Below are 18,342 nucleotides of genomic sequence, written 5' to 3' on the forward strand. Positions count from 1 at the left end.
ATTCAGGCCACTCCACAACCCAATTGCCCCCATTCTACATATGAGAGCACAGAGGCACGCAGAGGTGAAGTGTCGTGGTCAAATCACACCATTAGCAGTGGCACAGCCTGGTTCCCAAGATTGAGGGTCCCAGCAAAGGAGCCTCCCCTCTAATCCTCCCCAACTGCCCCTGACCAGAGTAGGACAAAGTCCAATAAGAAAGGGGTGGATGTAGGACCTCCAAAAGCCCTTGAGTTTGCAACTCCTGGTCCAAACAAGGTCAGAGGGAAAGCCCGCTGCAGCCTCCTCTCACCTGGTGTGTTGTCTTTCCTGTCTGATCACAGCAGCCGCAGGAAGTCAACACGGCGGAAAGCAACCTGGGGGCGGGCCTGCATCCAAGTCTTGCTGCGTCCAATAGCAGAGCGAGGACCCAGGGCCCAGGCCGGCCCCACCCTTCACCGACGAGAGCACCCAGGCCAGTGGGAAACCATACGCCACCTGCTCGAGAAGTCAGAGTTGTGGGGTTTGAAAACTGAAAGAGAATTTAGTTTACATCTTTCCTAGTGGCTTTCAAGCCTCTTTTTCAGCTGTGAGAACTTTTTATTGAATGACAACCAACATTTTAGCTTTCACAGACTCAAACATTAGTGCCAGACTCACCTGCTTACCTAGAATCTTTTGTGTTCTTATACTTTCATTTTATAGTACACAAATATGCAATCATTCACAAAAGTAGAGAATTACACAATGAATTGACTCCTACCCATCATGCAGATTCTAACATCAGGATTTTTGCTGCATTTGCTTCATCTGTCCTTTTAGAGTTTTCTTTTTTTCTTAGCTGAAATATTTAAAAACAAATTCCAGGCATATCATTGACTCCTCCATTACGCATCTTTAAAGATGAATGGGTGTTTTCAAACATAATCACATCATGATCGCATGCCACACATGAACCCCTAATACCCAGTTGTGGTGGATACTGCGATGAGCTGCCCAGACCCTTTACTGAAGACCGTGGTCTCAGCAGTGATGAGCGCTGTCAACAGACAGCCCTCAGTCTCAGTCCCTTCGGGATTACCTCATCCTCAGGGAGAGTTTGCCTGAGGGTGGTGGCCTGCAGCCTATGACAGATCCATGCCAGGTAAGGCCTGGCCATCTTGGCTCAACCCAGGACAAGTTCTCAGCAATAACACACACATCCAAGGTGAAAGGTCCTGGAAGATGCCACTCTTCACTGCTCTCATTGGGAGTAAGTAAGCACAGGAAAATGTTTCAAGTTCACCCAAATATGGTACACAATTCAAGTCTCTTTTCCATATTCTCTGTTCAGAGACTATTTCAGAGTTGTCAACTGGCAAGTGTCTTTGCCTGAAACCATAATGTCAAAATATCTCTTTTAGCACATATATGTAGTGTGTTTGTGTGGAAAAGCAGATATACCAAAACAAGGGAGTCCTCGTTCAGAAGGTGGTATAGCTTTGTAAGTCATACTGGCAAAAAGTTGGTAATGGAACAATGTTATGGGACGCAAGTCTGAATGGTTCCTTGTGATCCATGAAAAGTATTTTGGAGAGGCACCCTAGGCTGAGGTCTTCTCTCAAGAGATGACCCTGAAACTAGAAGCCTTTTCCTCCTTAGTAGCCAGAGCAACACTCAACAAGCACACAGGACTCAATAAAGAAAGACACACCTGGGCAGAGCTGTGGGTGGTATTTTCTTTTTAATCTCCATAGTGTATTTGTTAAGTTTATTTATAAGCAGATCACTTCACTATTTACAGTACATGAGCATAGAGATTCTACAGTTTTTGTGATGTAAACAATAACTCCACAGTGGAGTTTGAGAAAAGAAGCCAGTTCTGAAGTATTTACAGACATTAAAATAGAACTTTATACTCACAGAATAATAATACATAGAGCAATTTGGTTAAATTATCTATGAAACTATAGAATCTGACAATGTACAAATACAGGAAAACATTTTCTCATTTAGAAGGTAAAACAGATAAATCACACCAGAAATAAAATAGGGACGATGACAACCACAATAATTAAAAGCAAAGAAGTTTTCTTCCTTGCCTCTCACGGATAAAGTATTTATATAAATAAGGACACAACCCAACAAAATGGAAAAAATATATAAAAAATCCTCTACCAATTAAAAAAAATAGCAAAACTAAAAACTCGATTCTCAATCATTAGCAGTGTCCTTTAAAAAATTAAAATTTAGCTTTCTATTATAAATAACAAAGCAGATGTGTCCCTCTGTGTAGGTGAAATTCTTGCACCTTTCTCAAGAAATGCATCAATGTAATTCCACACACACACACACACACACACACACACAAACATAGGTGTGCACACGTGCAGACACACACACACACACAGCCTTGCACTCACGCACCCCAGGCTGTAGTTACCTTGTTGAGCTTCCTAATAAATAATGCCCCCTACGGTAGTACCCCTGGGGATACCCAAACCTCACAAGGTGAGCCATTCCCTGGTTTGACCCTGTTACAGAGCCGGGGAAAGCCCTGGCTTTCTATTGCTCAGAATTCTCTAGGCTGCATGATCACACCAAGAGAAAAGGATTTGAGTCCAAGATTTGGAAATGCTGGAAGGGACCATAGGGACCACCTTGCCCAGTCAATTAAGGCTAGCTACAGACATCATCTCTTTAGAAACCTGGGGTGGGTGGGGGGAGGAATCTTGGGTTGGTTTCAACATTAGCAGCCACCTCTGGAAGAAGCAGATGCTCCAAGCCAATGCTAATGCTAGTATCGCAGCACACGGAGGTGAAGGGGGTGGGTGGGTGTGAATTTCCGGAGCAGAATGCCCCAAGTCAGACTTCTGGATGGTCATCTTCCACTGAAACCATTTGGAAATCCAAGTGGTCCACTTCCCTGGTCCACTGACCACCCTGACCACACACCCCTTGAGATTTCCAACCTCTTTCTGTTGGAATCAGAACATTCCTCAAGAAACAAAGTTGGGAGTAGTTTATGACTTTTTATTCCTAACACAAAAACATTTGACAAGATTTTTAAATACAAAATACAAAACAAGCAAACAAAAGCTGTTTGGCTATTCGGTAGACCATATCAAAGGCCACGGCCAGGCCCCCCACAGAATCCTCACGCACAACCTCTCTGCTTGTCCTGAGGGTCCAGTGGGGGCCACCTAGCAGAGGTTCACTTAACAAGGTCAGCAGCTGGGCTGCCAGTATTGCAGTTACAGTAAACCCCTCCTTGGCACTTGGGCCAGGTCCACTCATGTTTCCGCTGCCCTCAGGAGAGCTAGTGTATTTTTCAGTCTGAGTGGTTGCTTCTGGGGCTTCTGACTGGTGTTACACTGGGCTCTAAACACACAGACAGTTCGCTCATGTCCTTGCATTTCATTCCCAACATTGGTGTTGGACTGCAAAGTGGTCGAAAGGCTTTATTTGCCTTCTATCTGGGTAGCTGGTGGATACAGTCTTCGGCCACTAGATGGCGACTAGACATTGATAAGGCAAAGTGCTGAGGTGGAAGCTGACCAATCCCTTCAAAAGTCACCCATGAGCGAGGCTGGCAAAGTGGAGATCTGGAGGATCCTTTGACAAAACATACAGCACAGAGGGGGTCCTGGCTATAAAACACCTTTTGGAGGCATTATTGAACAGCCCTGGGACTGACCACCTACAAAACCCTATTCTCCGAGCCCCCAGTTTGGGCAGTTGGATTTCTGTGCTGCTTCTGAATGTGCAAGGCATTCTGATGAAACGGAGTTTTCTGCAAATCTGCCCCACAAAATCTCAGAGCCTCAGCTACCACTGCTACACCCTTAAAGAAACAAAAAACCAAAGCTGCCCTAAACATATGCAGTGTGATCCGTGCCTCCTGTTGCCCCGTATGTTTTACAATCATTTGAAACAAATGTGTGAAAAGTACCTAAGTTAAGCTGTTTTGCAAAAACAAGTGTATTGCTAGTATTGCCTGACAGCAAGAGAGAAACAGCCAAGAGGTCACAACATTCAGATTGAAAGCTGTTTGGTGGGGACGATGACAAAGCTAATATGAGATCTGACATCACCACCCAGCCAAACTGGGGTTTAACTTCTCACCATCCCCACCAGAAACTATGGCTTAGATCTGTCCTGGGGAGCTGGCCTCCTCATATAAGGTAACTCGGCCAGGACCATGTGGATTTGAATTCCCTGCTAGTTGGTAACCTTGCAGAGAACTCTCACCCTGAACATGAGCTGGGCACAGCCAGAGAATGGAATTGGTTTCATGAGTTAATGATGGCTTCCCGGTGCTCCAGGATGGGAATCTTAGCCCATCAGAGGTGAAAGGGACTTTAGTGCTCAGCCCATCCAATACTCATTCCCATCTGTAAAGGAGGAAACAGAGGCCCAAGATCACATAGCAAGTAAGAAACATTGGGTTTCTCACTTTTAGATGGCTTATAGGTAAGTGACTTGCTCTGCAAACCCATTTCAATTGGCTGCACTGTCTTCATTTTTTTTTTTTTTTACAAAAATAGGTACCAGATCAAAAAGCATTGCTCCATTTTTAGGACTGGCCCTAGGATGGGCTCTCCCTCAGCTGATGTCTATGAAGGCATCTCCGCCTTCCTCCCTCACCAGCCCCTTTCCTGGCCCCCTGTCCCAATGCCTAGGAGACGACCTCACATCGCCCAGGGAGATCCATGTTTGCCAGTGTAGAAACATGGAGCCAGGCTTAGTGTCATGGGTTTCTCAAAGTACTTTTATTGGTTTAATGCAAAGTCAGCCTCTGCCTGCTTCCTGGGCATTCTACAGCCGGCTCCCAGGGGCCCTCCGCTCTATGTCTGTTTTGAGCCAAGGGCATCTCTATGCACAAAGGTTTCCCAGCTCCCGAGCTCTCCCTCCATTTACCCTGTACCCCTGGACTCAGCAGACAGTTCTGGAGCCTATCTATGTGTGCAAACGTCTCAGGGACGTGGGGCCCAGATTAAACATATTGCACATAAGCACTAACCGGTTTCCTTCTGCCCCAATGGGAAGGATCCCTCTTCTTTGGCCATTGAAACCATTAGGTTCACTTTATTTGCTACTATACATTCAACTTCTTTCCTTGGTCATGTCTGAGGACAATTGCTAAATCACAAACGGTAAGAAAAGACTGCAGTTTCGACATGAGTGAGTCAGATCAACAAATCCTTTGGAGTTGATTCTGCTTCACAGCTGGGACATCCCATCACTCTAGCTGGGGGCTCGGCTGTCATTGCAACTGAACCCAAGGCCTGGGATTGGGTTTCAAGCTGTCCATGCAGAAGGGCTGCACTGTCATGCTGTCCCTGTCCCCTCAGCGTGCATACTGCATACGCCTAGAAGAAATCGCTCTCCAAACATCAATACAGGCTTTAGGCGAGACAGATTTCTTATTGCATCTCTTCCCACATAAGGACCTGAGTACTGAGTCTTTGCAGTTCAGAGCATCCCCCACCCCTTCCTCTTCCCACCCTGGAGCTCCCAAAGCCCCACCTCTCTCCTGAGCACATTCCACACACAGGGCTATGAGAGCTCACAGCAGCTGCAGACACCTGGCTGGTGCTTTGTATTGATACCTCAAAGCAGTGTTCTGACTGGGGGTCAAGGTGTGATGGGGAGAAGAGGGTCAGGGCCTTAGCTGCACTCCATCCACTCATATTCTTTACCTCTTTGATGCATTTTCCTTCATTAACCAGAGCCCCCGAGAGCGAGGATTCTGATTCAGCCTTGTACCGACTGAGGAAGGAGATGGAAGAATTCCACTTAGTATTTAGATGGAACATATTTGGAAAACACCAGCACGGCACAGAGATAGACAGTACAACCTGCCTTGTGTGGGCGGCTACCAACACAGTCTACTGTAAGCTTGCATGGCAATCACACGTGAACATGACGGAGAGCAGATACTAGGACACAGCTACAGTGAGATGGTTGCCAGTGGCAGCTGCTCCCTCTGGGGGACTCCTTAATTTGGTAGGAAAGAGACCAAGGTTGACTGGTTTTCCTGGAGAGACCTTGGAATCTCCTTGGTAAATAATACACAGCACCGAATGAGTCTTCGGATGGAGGTTGTCTGCAGGGTTGGTCACCTTTAGAACTTGTATCCTTTTACGTATGGGATGGTGAGAAGAAACTGCTTGATGCCCTCGGCAGACACCCTCTCCCATCCGCAGGCCCCAGCCCCAACCTTAAGCATATCATGTACCAGGACTAAACTCAAATCTCTGCTCAAGGGCCAGCGTCTGACCACCTTCAAGTGCCTTGTATTAATCTGAAGTGAAAGGGTGGCTTCTGCTGACCCAGTAGAGGGAAGACACTTGTCTTTCACTAAAAATCTGCATTTTTTCACCCTAAGGTACCACCTGCCCATGGTAGAACCCCTGGTCTAGTGCAATCAGGGAAGAAGCAAACAGGAGAGGCTTAGAGATCTTCTAGTCCAACCCCTCCTAGCACAGAGACTTAGGGAGAGGAAGGGACTCTGACTTATTTAAGTCACAGAGTTAATTCTTGGCAAAGCCAGTACTCAACGCAGCTCTCTCCACTCTGAATGTATAGTTCCTTTCTATTTTTTCCACAGGATGAAATTTCAGTTTACTTGTTAGTGCAAATCAGGAGTTAGGGGAGGCATCAGGTGGATTTAAATTCTATTCCATTCCATTCCATCCCATCCCATAACAATTTACTGTGTGCCTACTGTGTGCTAGGCAGTGAACAGCTATAAAGGGAATTTATAATGTTCAGACTCGTGCCATGGAAAGTCTCCTTTCTGGTCTATCCTTATAAACCCTGCCTTCTCCAAACATATTCCTGTCCACTATTCCTCTTGGCCCCCACCTCCAAGCGGGATTGTGTCAGAGTAGTACTGGGAGTCCTGTGCCAAGGAATGGCTTAAGGGCAATTTTCTCTCATAGATCAGGACACGACAGAGAGGGATGGGCCAGCATGAAACCGGGCCACCACGGGGTTCTGTATGACAGAAAACTTTCAAAGATTACACCAGGATGTCAGATAGGTTAAACTCTGATCAACTAGTCATGACTGCTCAGAGCACTGTGATGAGGATTGTTGAACATGACCAAGTTCAAAGAACATGAGTGCAGTGCTCAACTAGTTATGTCTGCAACTGGCCAAGGATGTGGGAATAGTGGCCCATGTGCCATGTACTTGCTAGATACCACCTTAGAAGCCACAGCTGTCAGAGCTGGCAGGGACCTTAGAGATCAGCCTGCCTAATTCTCCTCCTTGGTCCATTTCACATAAAAGAAAACTGGGGTCCAGAGAGGTGAAGTGACCTGATACACAGGAACTCAGATTCCCTGCTTCTTCCAGTGCCAGTCTCCTCCAACCTTCTCTGTGGGCTTGAAGTATGCTCACCTCTCAGGAGAGGTTTATTGGCCCAGTTAAACTACTGAGGTATTTTATAATCTTAAGAACATAAATAGAAAACCCAAAGCCCATAACTACCAATTGCCAAAGAACAAGGCTTGGCATTAGTAATAGATTATATCACTTTGTTTAGTTAAATGAGCCAAGTCAAACTTTTTTAAGCAGCAGGATCTTTTTTCTTTCAAATACAAAAACTCCCCAAGGAACTCTGATGTGTGAAAAAGACCAAGTTGGAGCCACTCTGTCTGAAGCTGAAGCAATGCGCTCTTACCCTGCCTAGCCACGCTCCCCCTCACAAATGGCCCCCAAGGCACCTCCTGAACATCCAAGGTGGACATGGCTTTGATACCGCTCAAGAACACAAAGTTTAAAATAAAACCCAATGAGAATGTTTTCTAAGTTGGAAAGGAGATTGGAGATTGTCTTCTCTATCCCCATGCCTCACATCCCCTCCTGCTCCCTATTACCCCTGCTGCCCAAACAACTTCACAGGTGAAGAAAAGGGAAGTCAAGCTGAAGGAGGATGAGGTGGTAGCTGGCCCCAAAAGGGTGACTGCTCCCAGATCACCTCTCTGTATCACTCCAGGTGTGTCCCTGAAGCTCTGATGGCGTGTCCACAGGTGTAAGCACACCTCAGGACCCCTTGGATCAAGACTGGTGCCAAAGCCTGAACTTGCCCGATATTGACAAGGGAGCTGCCAACTTGCCCCCCAAAATGAGCCCGGAGGCGCCTAGACTGTTGTACTTTTCAGTTGAACCCACTTCTACCAGTCCTTGCAACTTTGCCTCTTTACCCTAGCTAAGGCAGGAGGAGGGGCCTGGGCTGGGCCACTATAGTCTCACAGGTCGTGAAATCCTGGGCAAGTCATTTTGCCTCCTAGGGCACTGCTGGCCTCACCTGGAAAACAGGAATAATGCAGCTCACCCCACCTTCTTTCCAAGGTCTGAGGGGATCTGCGCACTCATATCCAGGCACAAACTCTAAGTGTGAGCTGGGCACCGACTGTAAACGAACCCCAGCTTGCTCAATGAGAGACAAGGCAGCGCTTGGCAGAACAGGCCCAGAAACAGGCCCTCTCTCCATCGCTCCTGATGGTGGCTGCATGCCACTCCTCCCTGGTAACCAGGCTTCCGGCCGCCAGCACTTCTGGGGCATTCTGGTAAAGGGAGCAGTGCAGGTCAGTGGCAAACACCTCATGACAGTGCATAGTTAACAAAATCAAGGAAGCAATACAATAATCCCAGGCACAGGACATCTGAGCCATAAATACATTATTTTAAGGATATACTTTTTTTCTTCAATTAGAAGTGAGTTTATAATCCTGATTCTATTCACGAGTAACAATTTCATCATCACACACTACAGACGAGAAATGGTATGGTGAACACAGCTGCACGTCTACGAGGGGACGTCGGTCGGGGAGGAAGGGGAGGTGGGTGCCAGACCAAGCATCTGGTGCACACCCAGGACAACCGTCGGAAGCGAGGACACTAATGTGGCAATGGAACATCAACACCATGGAAACTCACAGACAGAAGCAGCTTTGTTCAATGTAAACATTGATTTTTTTTTAAAAGGACAGCAGTTCCGAGTCTCTCTCTCTCTCTCACGCGCTCGCTCTCTCTCCTTCTCATATACTTAATTTCTTTGAAAACGTAAACATTTTGGAAGGGCCTTGTCTGAGGTATTGAGGTATTCCTCGAAGGTTAAGGCTGTTATCAGTGCAGGCTCTGCTGGGCCTCCTTCAGTAAGCTGTCAAAATCCATGGCTTCGTACTTGGTTTTCACTGACGCAGGCAGGGCCTCTTCTGAATTAGAATCTGGGCGAGGGTGGAGGAGTCAGTGAGAGGGGAAGGCAGTGAGCGATTCAGAAAGCCTGCCAATCAGAACATCTGCCACCAGGGTCAGCCCCACGGAGCGGAGGTAGCCTGAGGTTCCAGAGAGCAGTGGGCAGTGGCTCTGCGCTCCTCCGGGCCACCTCTGCCATGTGGGTGGTGTCCTGGGGGCTCGGCTGCCCTGGTTGCAGGCTGGGGATGCCTGAACCAGAGCCCTCCCCCCAGGGCTCCTTTCCCGCTCCAAAGCCTCTAATTTTACTTCCCCTAATGGTTTCTTGCCCTTTAGGAAACCAGTGCAGAAGTCACATAAGGCAGACAACTACGATGTCCTCACTGCGTGGCTGGGGAACTGGGTCCCCACGGGGGACACAAAGTCGGGAGCACTGCCTGGTGGGGTGCCTCCGGGGTCTCCTGACACTCAGATCTGCACTATGGAGGCTGCAGCAGACTCTGGCCTACCACAAACTCTTGTCCTTCTTCACCAACTTGGCCCCAGATGGTGAGGGCATGGTGACAATATTGTTTCACTGTGACCCAGTTAATGGACAAGGCTGCTGCCTGTCAGGGCCACCATGGATGGCAGGGCGGCTGCCGACCCTGTGAGGTCAAAGAGACGGCAGCCGTGGTTCTGCCACCTGGCTGCGAGCACGAGACTGGACCTTCCAAGAGACCACGAGAGGCTTCATCTCTTTGGTACCAGTCCTGGCATAGGGCAAGATGGACCACAGGCCAGAAGGAAAACAAGAGGACAGCCTCCAGGCCAAGTGGCTGCCCAGTTATTCCCACCAGCATGGGGGAGCCTGGTCTTCCCCCATGGCTCAGGGGTAAAGAATCTGCCTGCCAATGCAGGAGACACCAGTTCAATCCCTGGGTCAGGACAATCCCCCAGAGAAGGAAATGGCAACTCACTCCAGTATCCCTGCCTGGGAAGCCTCATGGACAGAGAGCCTGGTGGGCTATACTCCATGGGGTCACAAAGAGTTGGACACGACTCAACGACTAAGCAACGATGACAGGGCAGCCTGGGCATGGGAGCCGTGTCCAGAGGGGGCTTTAGGTTTCAATAAAGGAGGTCACTGCCCCAGAGCTTTGGGTATGAGCGGGATGCACAGGGCCTGCTTACTCACCATAGTCAGTATAGCGGGGCCAGCAGAAGTGCCGGAGCCCCCCGTAGCTCAGCTGGAAGGAGGGCTCGCTGCGCTTCCTCAGGGCGGTGCCATTCCTCAGGGACAGGGCAGCGTGCTCAGAACTCCGGTAGGTGATGAAGCCATACTTCTCGCCTCTGGAAGGAGAGGAAAGGGGGAGCGTGTCACTGGGCCAGCCTGGTGGACACTGTCAGACCACCTGCTACCCAGTGAGGGGCGGGAAACCATGAGTCATGAGTCAATGGCTCATGACTGTGTCGCACGGCTCCCCGATAGACATGATGACGGTCACTGGGTTGGCAATAAAGCACTAATAAGTGCTGGCCACCACCCATCGCCTCACGTGCTCTCAGACCCCCTGTGACCAGGAACTGCTGTCATCTCTCCCTCTGGGACGAGGAACAGGCTCTGAGTTCAGGATTTGCCCAAAGACAGGGAGCAGAGCAGGGACTCAAACCCAGGCTCCCTGCCGTGAAATCTGAGGCTCTTCATGGTCCTCTCTATTTCCTTCACGATCCCCATTTTTCAGGATCAGCCACACCTACGCTCCATCCTACCATTCCACACCCTTCAAAGTCAGCCTCAGCTGTCACTTCTTCTTCTTCTTTTTTTAAATTAAATATTCATGTATTTATTTAGGCTGTGCTGAATCTTCGTTGCAGTGCGTGGGCTTTCTCTAGTTGTGGCACTCGGGCTTCTCTTCTTGCAGCACGTGGGCTCTAGAGCACACGGGCTCAGTAGTCATGGCATGCGGCTTCTCTAGCTGCACATAGGGTCTCTAGTCGTGGCACACAGGCTTAGTTGCCCCATGGTCTATGGGATCTTAGTTCCCCGACCAGGGACTGAATGCATGTCCTCTGCATTGGAAGGTGGATTCTTAACCCGTAGACCACCAGGGAAGCCCCTCAGCCGCCACTTCTTTGGCTGTTAACCTGTCCTTCACCTTCCCTAACATCGCTGATATTGCATATACACCTCCTCCTTCACGCCTGCCTATTCAGCATTCTCTCCCTGCCCTCTGACAATACCACCCGGTGCTCAGCTGGGCTCAGGGCACCAGGGTAAGACACAAGACAGTGACCCTCCTTGGCCGTAGTGATTGTTCAAGCATGAACCTGTCACCCAAAACAGAACCCCAAAGATTCCATGCCATATCTTTGCTGGAACTCCTGCTTCCCTGGGTAGGAGATATGCTTACGGCTGGAGGTAACCACTCTGCTAGCATGAGGGAAGCCTGCCTGAGAAGAATGCCAGCGTGAGGGGGACCTAAAGTCAGATCTACACTCATCAGTTCCACAATCAAATGAATCCTGATCTATCGGTCTGCTACTCAGACTCCTCAAGGACAGCACCATCCTACCACTCAGCACAGGTAGAGTGCCTCACAAACACTTGACTGAATTTCGTTTCCTGACACCTCTCTGAACAAGGCCAAGGCTGGAACCCTCTGACTTTAAATATCTGAGACTCCTGCAGCTGCTGCTAAGTCGCATCAGTCATGTCCGACTCTGTGTGACCCCATAGACGGCAGCCCACCAGGCTCCCCCGTCCCTGGGATTCTCCAGGCAAGAACGCTGGAGTGGGTTGCCATTTCGTTCTCCAATGCATGAAAGTGAAAAGTGAAAGTGAAGTCGCTCAGTCGTGTCCGACTCTTAGCGACCCCAGGGACTGCAGCCCACCAGGCTCCTCCGTCCATGGGATTTTCCAGGCAAGAGTACTGGAGTGGGGTGCCATCGCCTTCTCCAGAGACTCCTGAGTACTTTTTAAATCTTAACAAATTGCACTGTCTACTTAGAGATTAATTTGCTTGCTTTGTTTTTACATGCTACCTTCATGGGATATCCTGAAGACTGCACAGAACGTAAACAGTTTAATTTGTGTCATGACTTTTTACAACAAATTATGACAAAAATACATATCATAAAATTTACTACCTTTATTATTTTTCAGTGTATGGGGGGTTCAGTTGTGTTAAGTATATACATGCATGCTAAGTTGCTTCAGTCGTGTTGACGCTATGGACTGTAGCCCACCAGGCTCCTCTGCTCATGGGATTTTCCAGGCAAGAACACTGGACTGGGCTGTCATTCCCTACTCCAGCAGATCTTCCCAACCCAGGGTTTGAACCCATGTCCCTTACGTCTCCTGCACTGGCAGGTGGATTCTTTACCACTAGGGCCACACTGTGTTAACTTACACTGTTGTAAGATGGATCTCTAGAAATTTTTCATCTCGCAAAACTGAAACTTTGAACCCATTAAACAACAATGCCTTATATCCTCTTCTCCCAGCCCCTGGCCACCACCATTCTGCTTTCCCTGTCTATGAGTTTAACTCCTTTAGATCCTCATGTGAGTGGAATCACACAGTATGCGTCCTTTGGTGACTGGCTGGTTTCACCCAGCATAATGTCCTCAAGGCCCATGTATGCTGTAGCATGTGACAGGACTGATTCCCGTCCTTTCAAGACTAATATCATACGGCACGCATACACTTCTTGCTGATCCATTCTTCTTCAGTTGTTGTCAGCTCTTGGATATTGTGAATACCAGTGTTATGAACATGTATGTGCAAATACCTCTTCAAGATCCTGCTTTCAATTCTTCTGATTATATACCCAGAAGAGGAATGGCTGGGTCAAATGGTAATTTTATGGTTCATTTTATGAGGAACCCCCATACTATTTTCCATAGTGGTTGCACCTTTTATTGGCTCGTTTGGGTTTCCATAACATCGGTTGGAAAAACCCAAATGAACTTTTTGGCCAACCCACTACATTCCAACCCATAGTGCACAAGGATTCCAGTCTCTCCACATCCTCATTTGTTACTTTTCCATAGCCACCATAAGGGATGTGAGATGTGTAATGATTCTTATGTAGAAACTATTTTCTCACTGAAGTTTTTAAAAGTCATTATTAAATTAGAATTTTAAAACCTTAATAACTCAGTTTGCAAGTAATAACAGGAGATACTTCAGAATTATTTCAAATCTGACGAAGTTTTGACACCTAAGTTGTGCGTTTATATGCAACCTATTCTTACAGATCTCCCGAGAGATGAAGCACTGCTTCCCTGGGTGACTGGGACACAGGGCTGCAGCTGCAGAGGAACGGAGGGATGGAATAACATGGCGTTTGCAGCCAAGAGTGCAATGCAAGTGTGTCTTCAGCCACCATGGGCTTTTGCCAGCCCCATACCAGCTCTAGGATGGAAAACCAGAAGCTGACACATGGGCTGCAGATTTGGCTCTACCACTAACTAGCTGCTCAGTTGACTTATCTGTGCCATCCAGAAAGGAAAGCAATAGAAACAGTAAGGCTGCATGTGTCATACGCAAGTTGGAAAACCGACGTGAGACAATGCATGAACGTTGCCTCGCACTTTAGCAGAATATCAGTACATGTTTGCGGCGATTCCTGGGCTGCACAATTGTTACTGGTCCCCCCTTCTCCTGTACCTAAGGGTAGGTTTGTCCTGGAAGTCTTCTTGGGCACCTTCATGTGGTGAGCCCTGAATGGGGACCTCTGCACACCCCTAACTCCCCTCCTCTGTGAGAGCCTGACTCACCTCTTGCTTCTCGTGAGCACCTGGCACTCCACAATCTCGCCAAACACTTCGAAGCGCCTCTTCAGCTCTCGCGAGCTCATGTCACTGGACAGGTTTCGAACGTACACCACGCGGCCTTCGCCCTGCCCGAGGGGGACACAGAGGGACCTGTCATTCGGGTGGTTTCCTAGAGCCCCCCAGATGGCGGGCTCCCACAGAGTCCTCATCCCCAGTCCATGTTACCCGGCTGAGCAAGCGACACCAGCTGGGACTGGAGTCAGAGACAGGACAGTGACAGTCGCTATCCCAGAGGACCTGCCTTATGGGAGGAGGGGGCTGTTAAGCATCGGATGGGAGGTGGCCCGAAAGGAAGCGACTGCGTGCTTGAAGGGAATGAACAGAGACTGGGCGGAGACAGGAGAGGGAGTCACTGCTACTAATGTACCTGCACACTGGGTAGCTTCTGTATTTGTTTGGAGCCTGACTTCTTCTGGCACTGGGGGAGGTGCTGAGGATGCTAGAGGGCGAGCACTGGCGGCCAGGTCGCTACAGGTCAGAGTGGTGGGGAAGACAACCGTGGGACCGGGGCATAAGGATGTGGAGCCACCGTTAGCTTTGGTTTTGCCAGGGTAAGCGCCGAAGAATTGATGCTTTTGAACTGTGGTGTTGGAGAAGACTCTTGAGGGTCCCTTGGACTGCAAGGAGATCCAACCAGTCCATTCTGAAGGAGATCAGCCCTGGGATTTCTTTGGAAGGAATGATGCTAAAGCTGAAACTCCAGTACTTTGGCCACCTCATGCGAAGAGTTGACTCATTGGAAAAGACTCTGATGCTGGGAGGGATTGGGGGCAGGAGGAGAAGGGGACGACAGAGGATGAGATGGCTGGATGGCATCACTGACTCGATGGACGTGGGTCTGGGTGAACTCTGGGAGTTGGTGATGGACAGGGAGGCCTGGCGTGCTGCGATTCATGGGGTTGCAAAGAGTCGGACACAACTGAGCGGCTGACCTGAACCGAACTGAACTGATGTAGACACCGGTCACCTTTAGGAGCCAGGCCCCTAGACCTGCCCAGCAGAGGGGGTGCATCATGGAAGCCTGGTTGGGACCTCCCCCAACGCCCCACCATCATCTAGTGACTGGATCCAGTTAAAGGCATGACCATCGGAAGAGTGCCTTTGATTTGCTGGAGAAACTCCAGCTGTGCTCCTGGTGGGCAAGACCACCAGGGTCTGGTCTAGACAGGGTTTCTCCGGAACAGGGTAAGGCCAGCGATTCTCCAGCCATGCACCTCAGAGGGTGGCGGTCCAGAGAGAGCACTGCTGTAGTCACAGGCATTAGATTTGTCCCCCAAGGTGGCCCAGTTCAGCTCCGTGTAAGAATGCAACCACCCCCTGCCCACCCCCTCTCTCCTCCCACCACCTGCCTCCTCCAGGACCTTGAACTCACAAGGCTCTTTCCAGCCTCTGCCCCCCGTCCTCCTGAACCTTTGCTTGGATGGCTTCTTCCATCCCTTGGGGCCTAGCTCTCTGAAGATGCCCCTCCCAGACGACCATGTAAATAAACCCTCCCCACAAGTCAAAACATGATTTGTTTCAGACATCTTAGTCGTGGCGTGATTAATTTCACAGTGCACCTCCCAATCTGTAATTACAGTGTTTATTGCTTTGCTTATGAGTCTGTCGTCTCTCTCTCCCTTCTGGCCCAACCATAGGAGTGGAGACCTTGTTTGTCTCATTCACTGCTGCCATCCAGCACCTAGAACAGGGCCAGGCATGCCACAACTACTGAGCGGTCACACAAGGATCCCAGGAAGTTGCTCCATGTGGTTTTAAGTACCTGCTTGCAGATAGCTGTGAGCACACCTCCGGGGTATGCACACCTCGAGCATGCCCTGCCCTGAAGTACCACGTTGTCGGGTGTTGGGGGTAGGGGGGGTGCGTGGGGGCGGGGTGCGTGGGGGCGGGGTGTGGGTGTATGGAAATCCAGTGAGAGTCTGTCTGTGCTTCTGTCTTACCTTCCCTTCCCTCCTTTCTAATGATATAAGGGCAGTGACTCCAGCTTCCTAATGACTTTTCCCCGCATGGTGCTCTGCAACAGGTCCACCAGGCACAGCCTGGGCCTCTGGACTAACTCTGGGAGAGGACTAGAGAGTCGGGCAGGGAGGAAGAGACAGGCTCTCTTGGTCCTGTAGCCCAGATCACACCAGGGGACCCTATATACAGATGAGTAAACTGAGGCTCAAGGAAGTTGCTCAAGGTCACACAGAAGTGGAAGCAGGGCTGGCTCTGCTCCCTCATCAGTGCTCACCCCCTGGGCCCTGTCGAGCCTCTGATACTGAGCCCTAAATCCTCACCAATGGCACACCACCCCACCCCACTCCCAGACCAGTCCCTTGGCTGCATTTTGCACGTGCCACCTTTGATGCCCTTTGATGACCCTTATGCTTTAGTAAATGAGAGAAATACAACTATCTCCTGTAGGCCAGATGACTTCAAAGCACTTCGGGTCTCTGAAGCCCCCACACTTCCTGATGCCCCTGCTTGTCCCCGTTCACTCCGGGCTCTGGGGCCCCAAGTCACTTACAATGGCCTTTTCCCGCCGCTTCCTGGCATGCCGGACGCTTGGCGTTCCGTCTGAACACGACCCTCTGCTCTCACATCTGTCAGTGAACAAGCAAAGCAGACTCACTCACTCTTAGCAGGGACCACAGTGGGGCGGGAGGAGGACTTGCTCCAGGAGGCGAGTGATGTTTCTTCAGCTTTGTTAGGACTCGTTCATCAGTGAAGGTAGGACTGGGAGAGGGAGCCCAGCTCTCTGTCTCAGCGGTGAGCGCCCAGGGCCACATGTGGGTCTGAACATGTGATTGACACGCGCCTTCCACACTGCTAACCATAATCCCTGTGAACCTTTCTATGCTGCTGGGGGTGGAAAGACCCTTTCGCTTCATTATGGTATTTGACCTGATAAAAAAAAATCCTCTGAGGTCTCATGCTTCCCCATTTTTCAGATGAAAATCTTAAGGCTCAGGTTCAAGATGAAATTTTCCCCAAAGCTAAGAAGTGGGGAAGCCAGAGCCAGGGGGAGGTCTGCTGATTCTAGACCCATGGCTCCCCCTCCACTTTTGCTGTCTGGCCAGGCAGCAACCTTGGCCATCACAGCCCCCACACCCCAGGCAGCCAGTGGGCTACTCAGCTGGAGAAACCCCTGGATGCCGCACGCCTGCGTCCTCCCAGGCACCTGTCTGCACAATGCCCTCTCTTCCCAGTGGCCAGGCTGATGGAGGGGAAGGAGCTCAGCATGTAAGAGGGGGTTGAGTGCCAACTCTGCCACACACCGTGTGCATCCTTGGGAACACAGCAGAGAATGAGAGCAGGGGCTCCAGAGTCAGCTAGTATTCCAATGCTGATTCTACTACCTCTCTGCTGGTGACCCGGGACCGGCTACTTAAGCCAGTTCTTCATCTGTAAACTAAGGAGAATCAATTGTATTTGCCTCCTCAGCCATTTGGGAGGATCAAATCAGAACATACCTGTACATGCTTAGCCCTGGAATGGCTTGGTACTTGCTGGCTATATTTTTCTATTGAACCTCTTTGAGCCTCAGTTTCCTCATCTATAAAATGGGGTTGAAAAGCACTTGAGATTCCCTCAAGTGCCTCTGTGAAGCTCAAAGAGGGTAATAGAAAGGGATGTGACTTTCAAACTTTAAAGTGCTATATAATAAGAGTATCATTATCCACTTGCAGCAGCATTGGAAGTCTTCCCCCATGAAGAGCTGAGAGTGACTTGAAGGTGCTATAGGGCTTGTTAAACCAGCTCAAAGCCTTCCTGTTGATTGATGTTTGGTAGCAGAAGCAAAAGTAGAGAAATGCTGGTCTGGAGAAGGCTGATGACTAGTTTATCCAACTGACCAGCCATCAAGCTCTGCCAGGCAGCTGAGCAGGAACCAAGTTAACCAATTAACTTTCTCCAGTGAAAGCCAGCCTGAACTTAGCCCAAAAGTGAGAAAGAGGAAAAGGAGAAACTGTGGTGATTGAGAGAGGCCCCTGACTCTTGTGCCAAGCCCATGGGTGAAGGGCCTGAACAGGCCAGGAAGGGAAGGAAGCCAAGAAGCTCCAGCTCTGGCCTTGGGGGATGTGCTTCAACAGAAGAACCTTAGTAGCTTCTGAACGGACACTGCAGAAGAAACCAGCTAACATGAACACAGGCAGACTAGCTCAAAGTGACCCGCTGGGGAAAGGAGAACAGAGCTGAAAGGGGGGCTCAGAGAGGTCTGACAGAAGATGGCTCTGACTAACTGTTCTGGCTTATTACATAGACAGGCTTTTAGAGAAATTGCTCAAAATGAGTTTATTTTAAATAGTTTATTTCAGATAGTCCAGGGCTTCAGCACATTAGTGTCTGGGCCGGGGCGGGGGGGTGGTCCAGAAG

General features: G+C 49.5%; 2 protein-coding genes across 4 annotated transcripts in view; one reads left to right on the forward strand and one right to left on the reverse strand.

Annotated features, from left to right (window-relative positions):
* Nucleotides 1-1,983, forward strand: part of PDE6A (phosphodiesterase 6A) — a 124,848-nt gene extending 122,865 nt beyond the window's left edge. For both annotated transcript variants that reach the window (XM_027545981.1, XM_027545980.1), the window contains exon 22: nt 324-1,983. In XM_027545981.1, coding sequence (XP_027401782.1) covers nt 324-397 — 74 coding nt within the window. In that variant the 3' untranslated portion in view covers nt 398-1,983. The remainder of the gene's footprint in view (nt 1-323) is intronic.
* Nucleotides 1,686-18,342, reverse strand: part of PPARGC1B (PPARG coactivator 1 beta) — a 120,583-nt gene continuing 103,926 nt past the window's right edge. For both annotated transcript variants that reach the window (XM_027545978.1, XM_027545977.1), the window contains 4 exons: nt 16,496-16,571; nt 13,930-14,051; nt 10,343-10,497; nt 1,686-9,200 (listed from right to left, as the gene is read on the reverse strand). In XM_027545978.1, coding sequence (XP_027401779.1) covers nt 9,100-9,200; nt 10,343-10,497; nt 13,930-14,051; nt 16,496-16,571 — 454 coding nt within the window. In that variant the 3' untranslated portion in view covers nt 1,686-9,099. The remainder of the gene's footprint in view (nt 9,201-10,342; nt 10,498-13,929; nt 14,052-16,495; nt 16,572-18,342) is intronic.

Source organism: Bos indicus x Bos taurus, chromosome 7 (genome assembly GCF_003369695.1).
Source record: "Bos indicus x Bos taurus breed Angus x Brahman F1 hybrid chromosome 7, Bos_hybrid_MaternalHap_v2.0, whole genome shotgun sequence".
In the NCBI taxonomy this organism is placed as follows: Eukaryota; Metazoa; Chordata; class Mammalia; order Artiodactyla; family Bovidae; genus Bos; species Bos indicus x Bos taurus.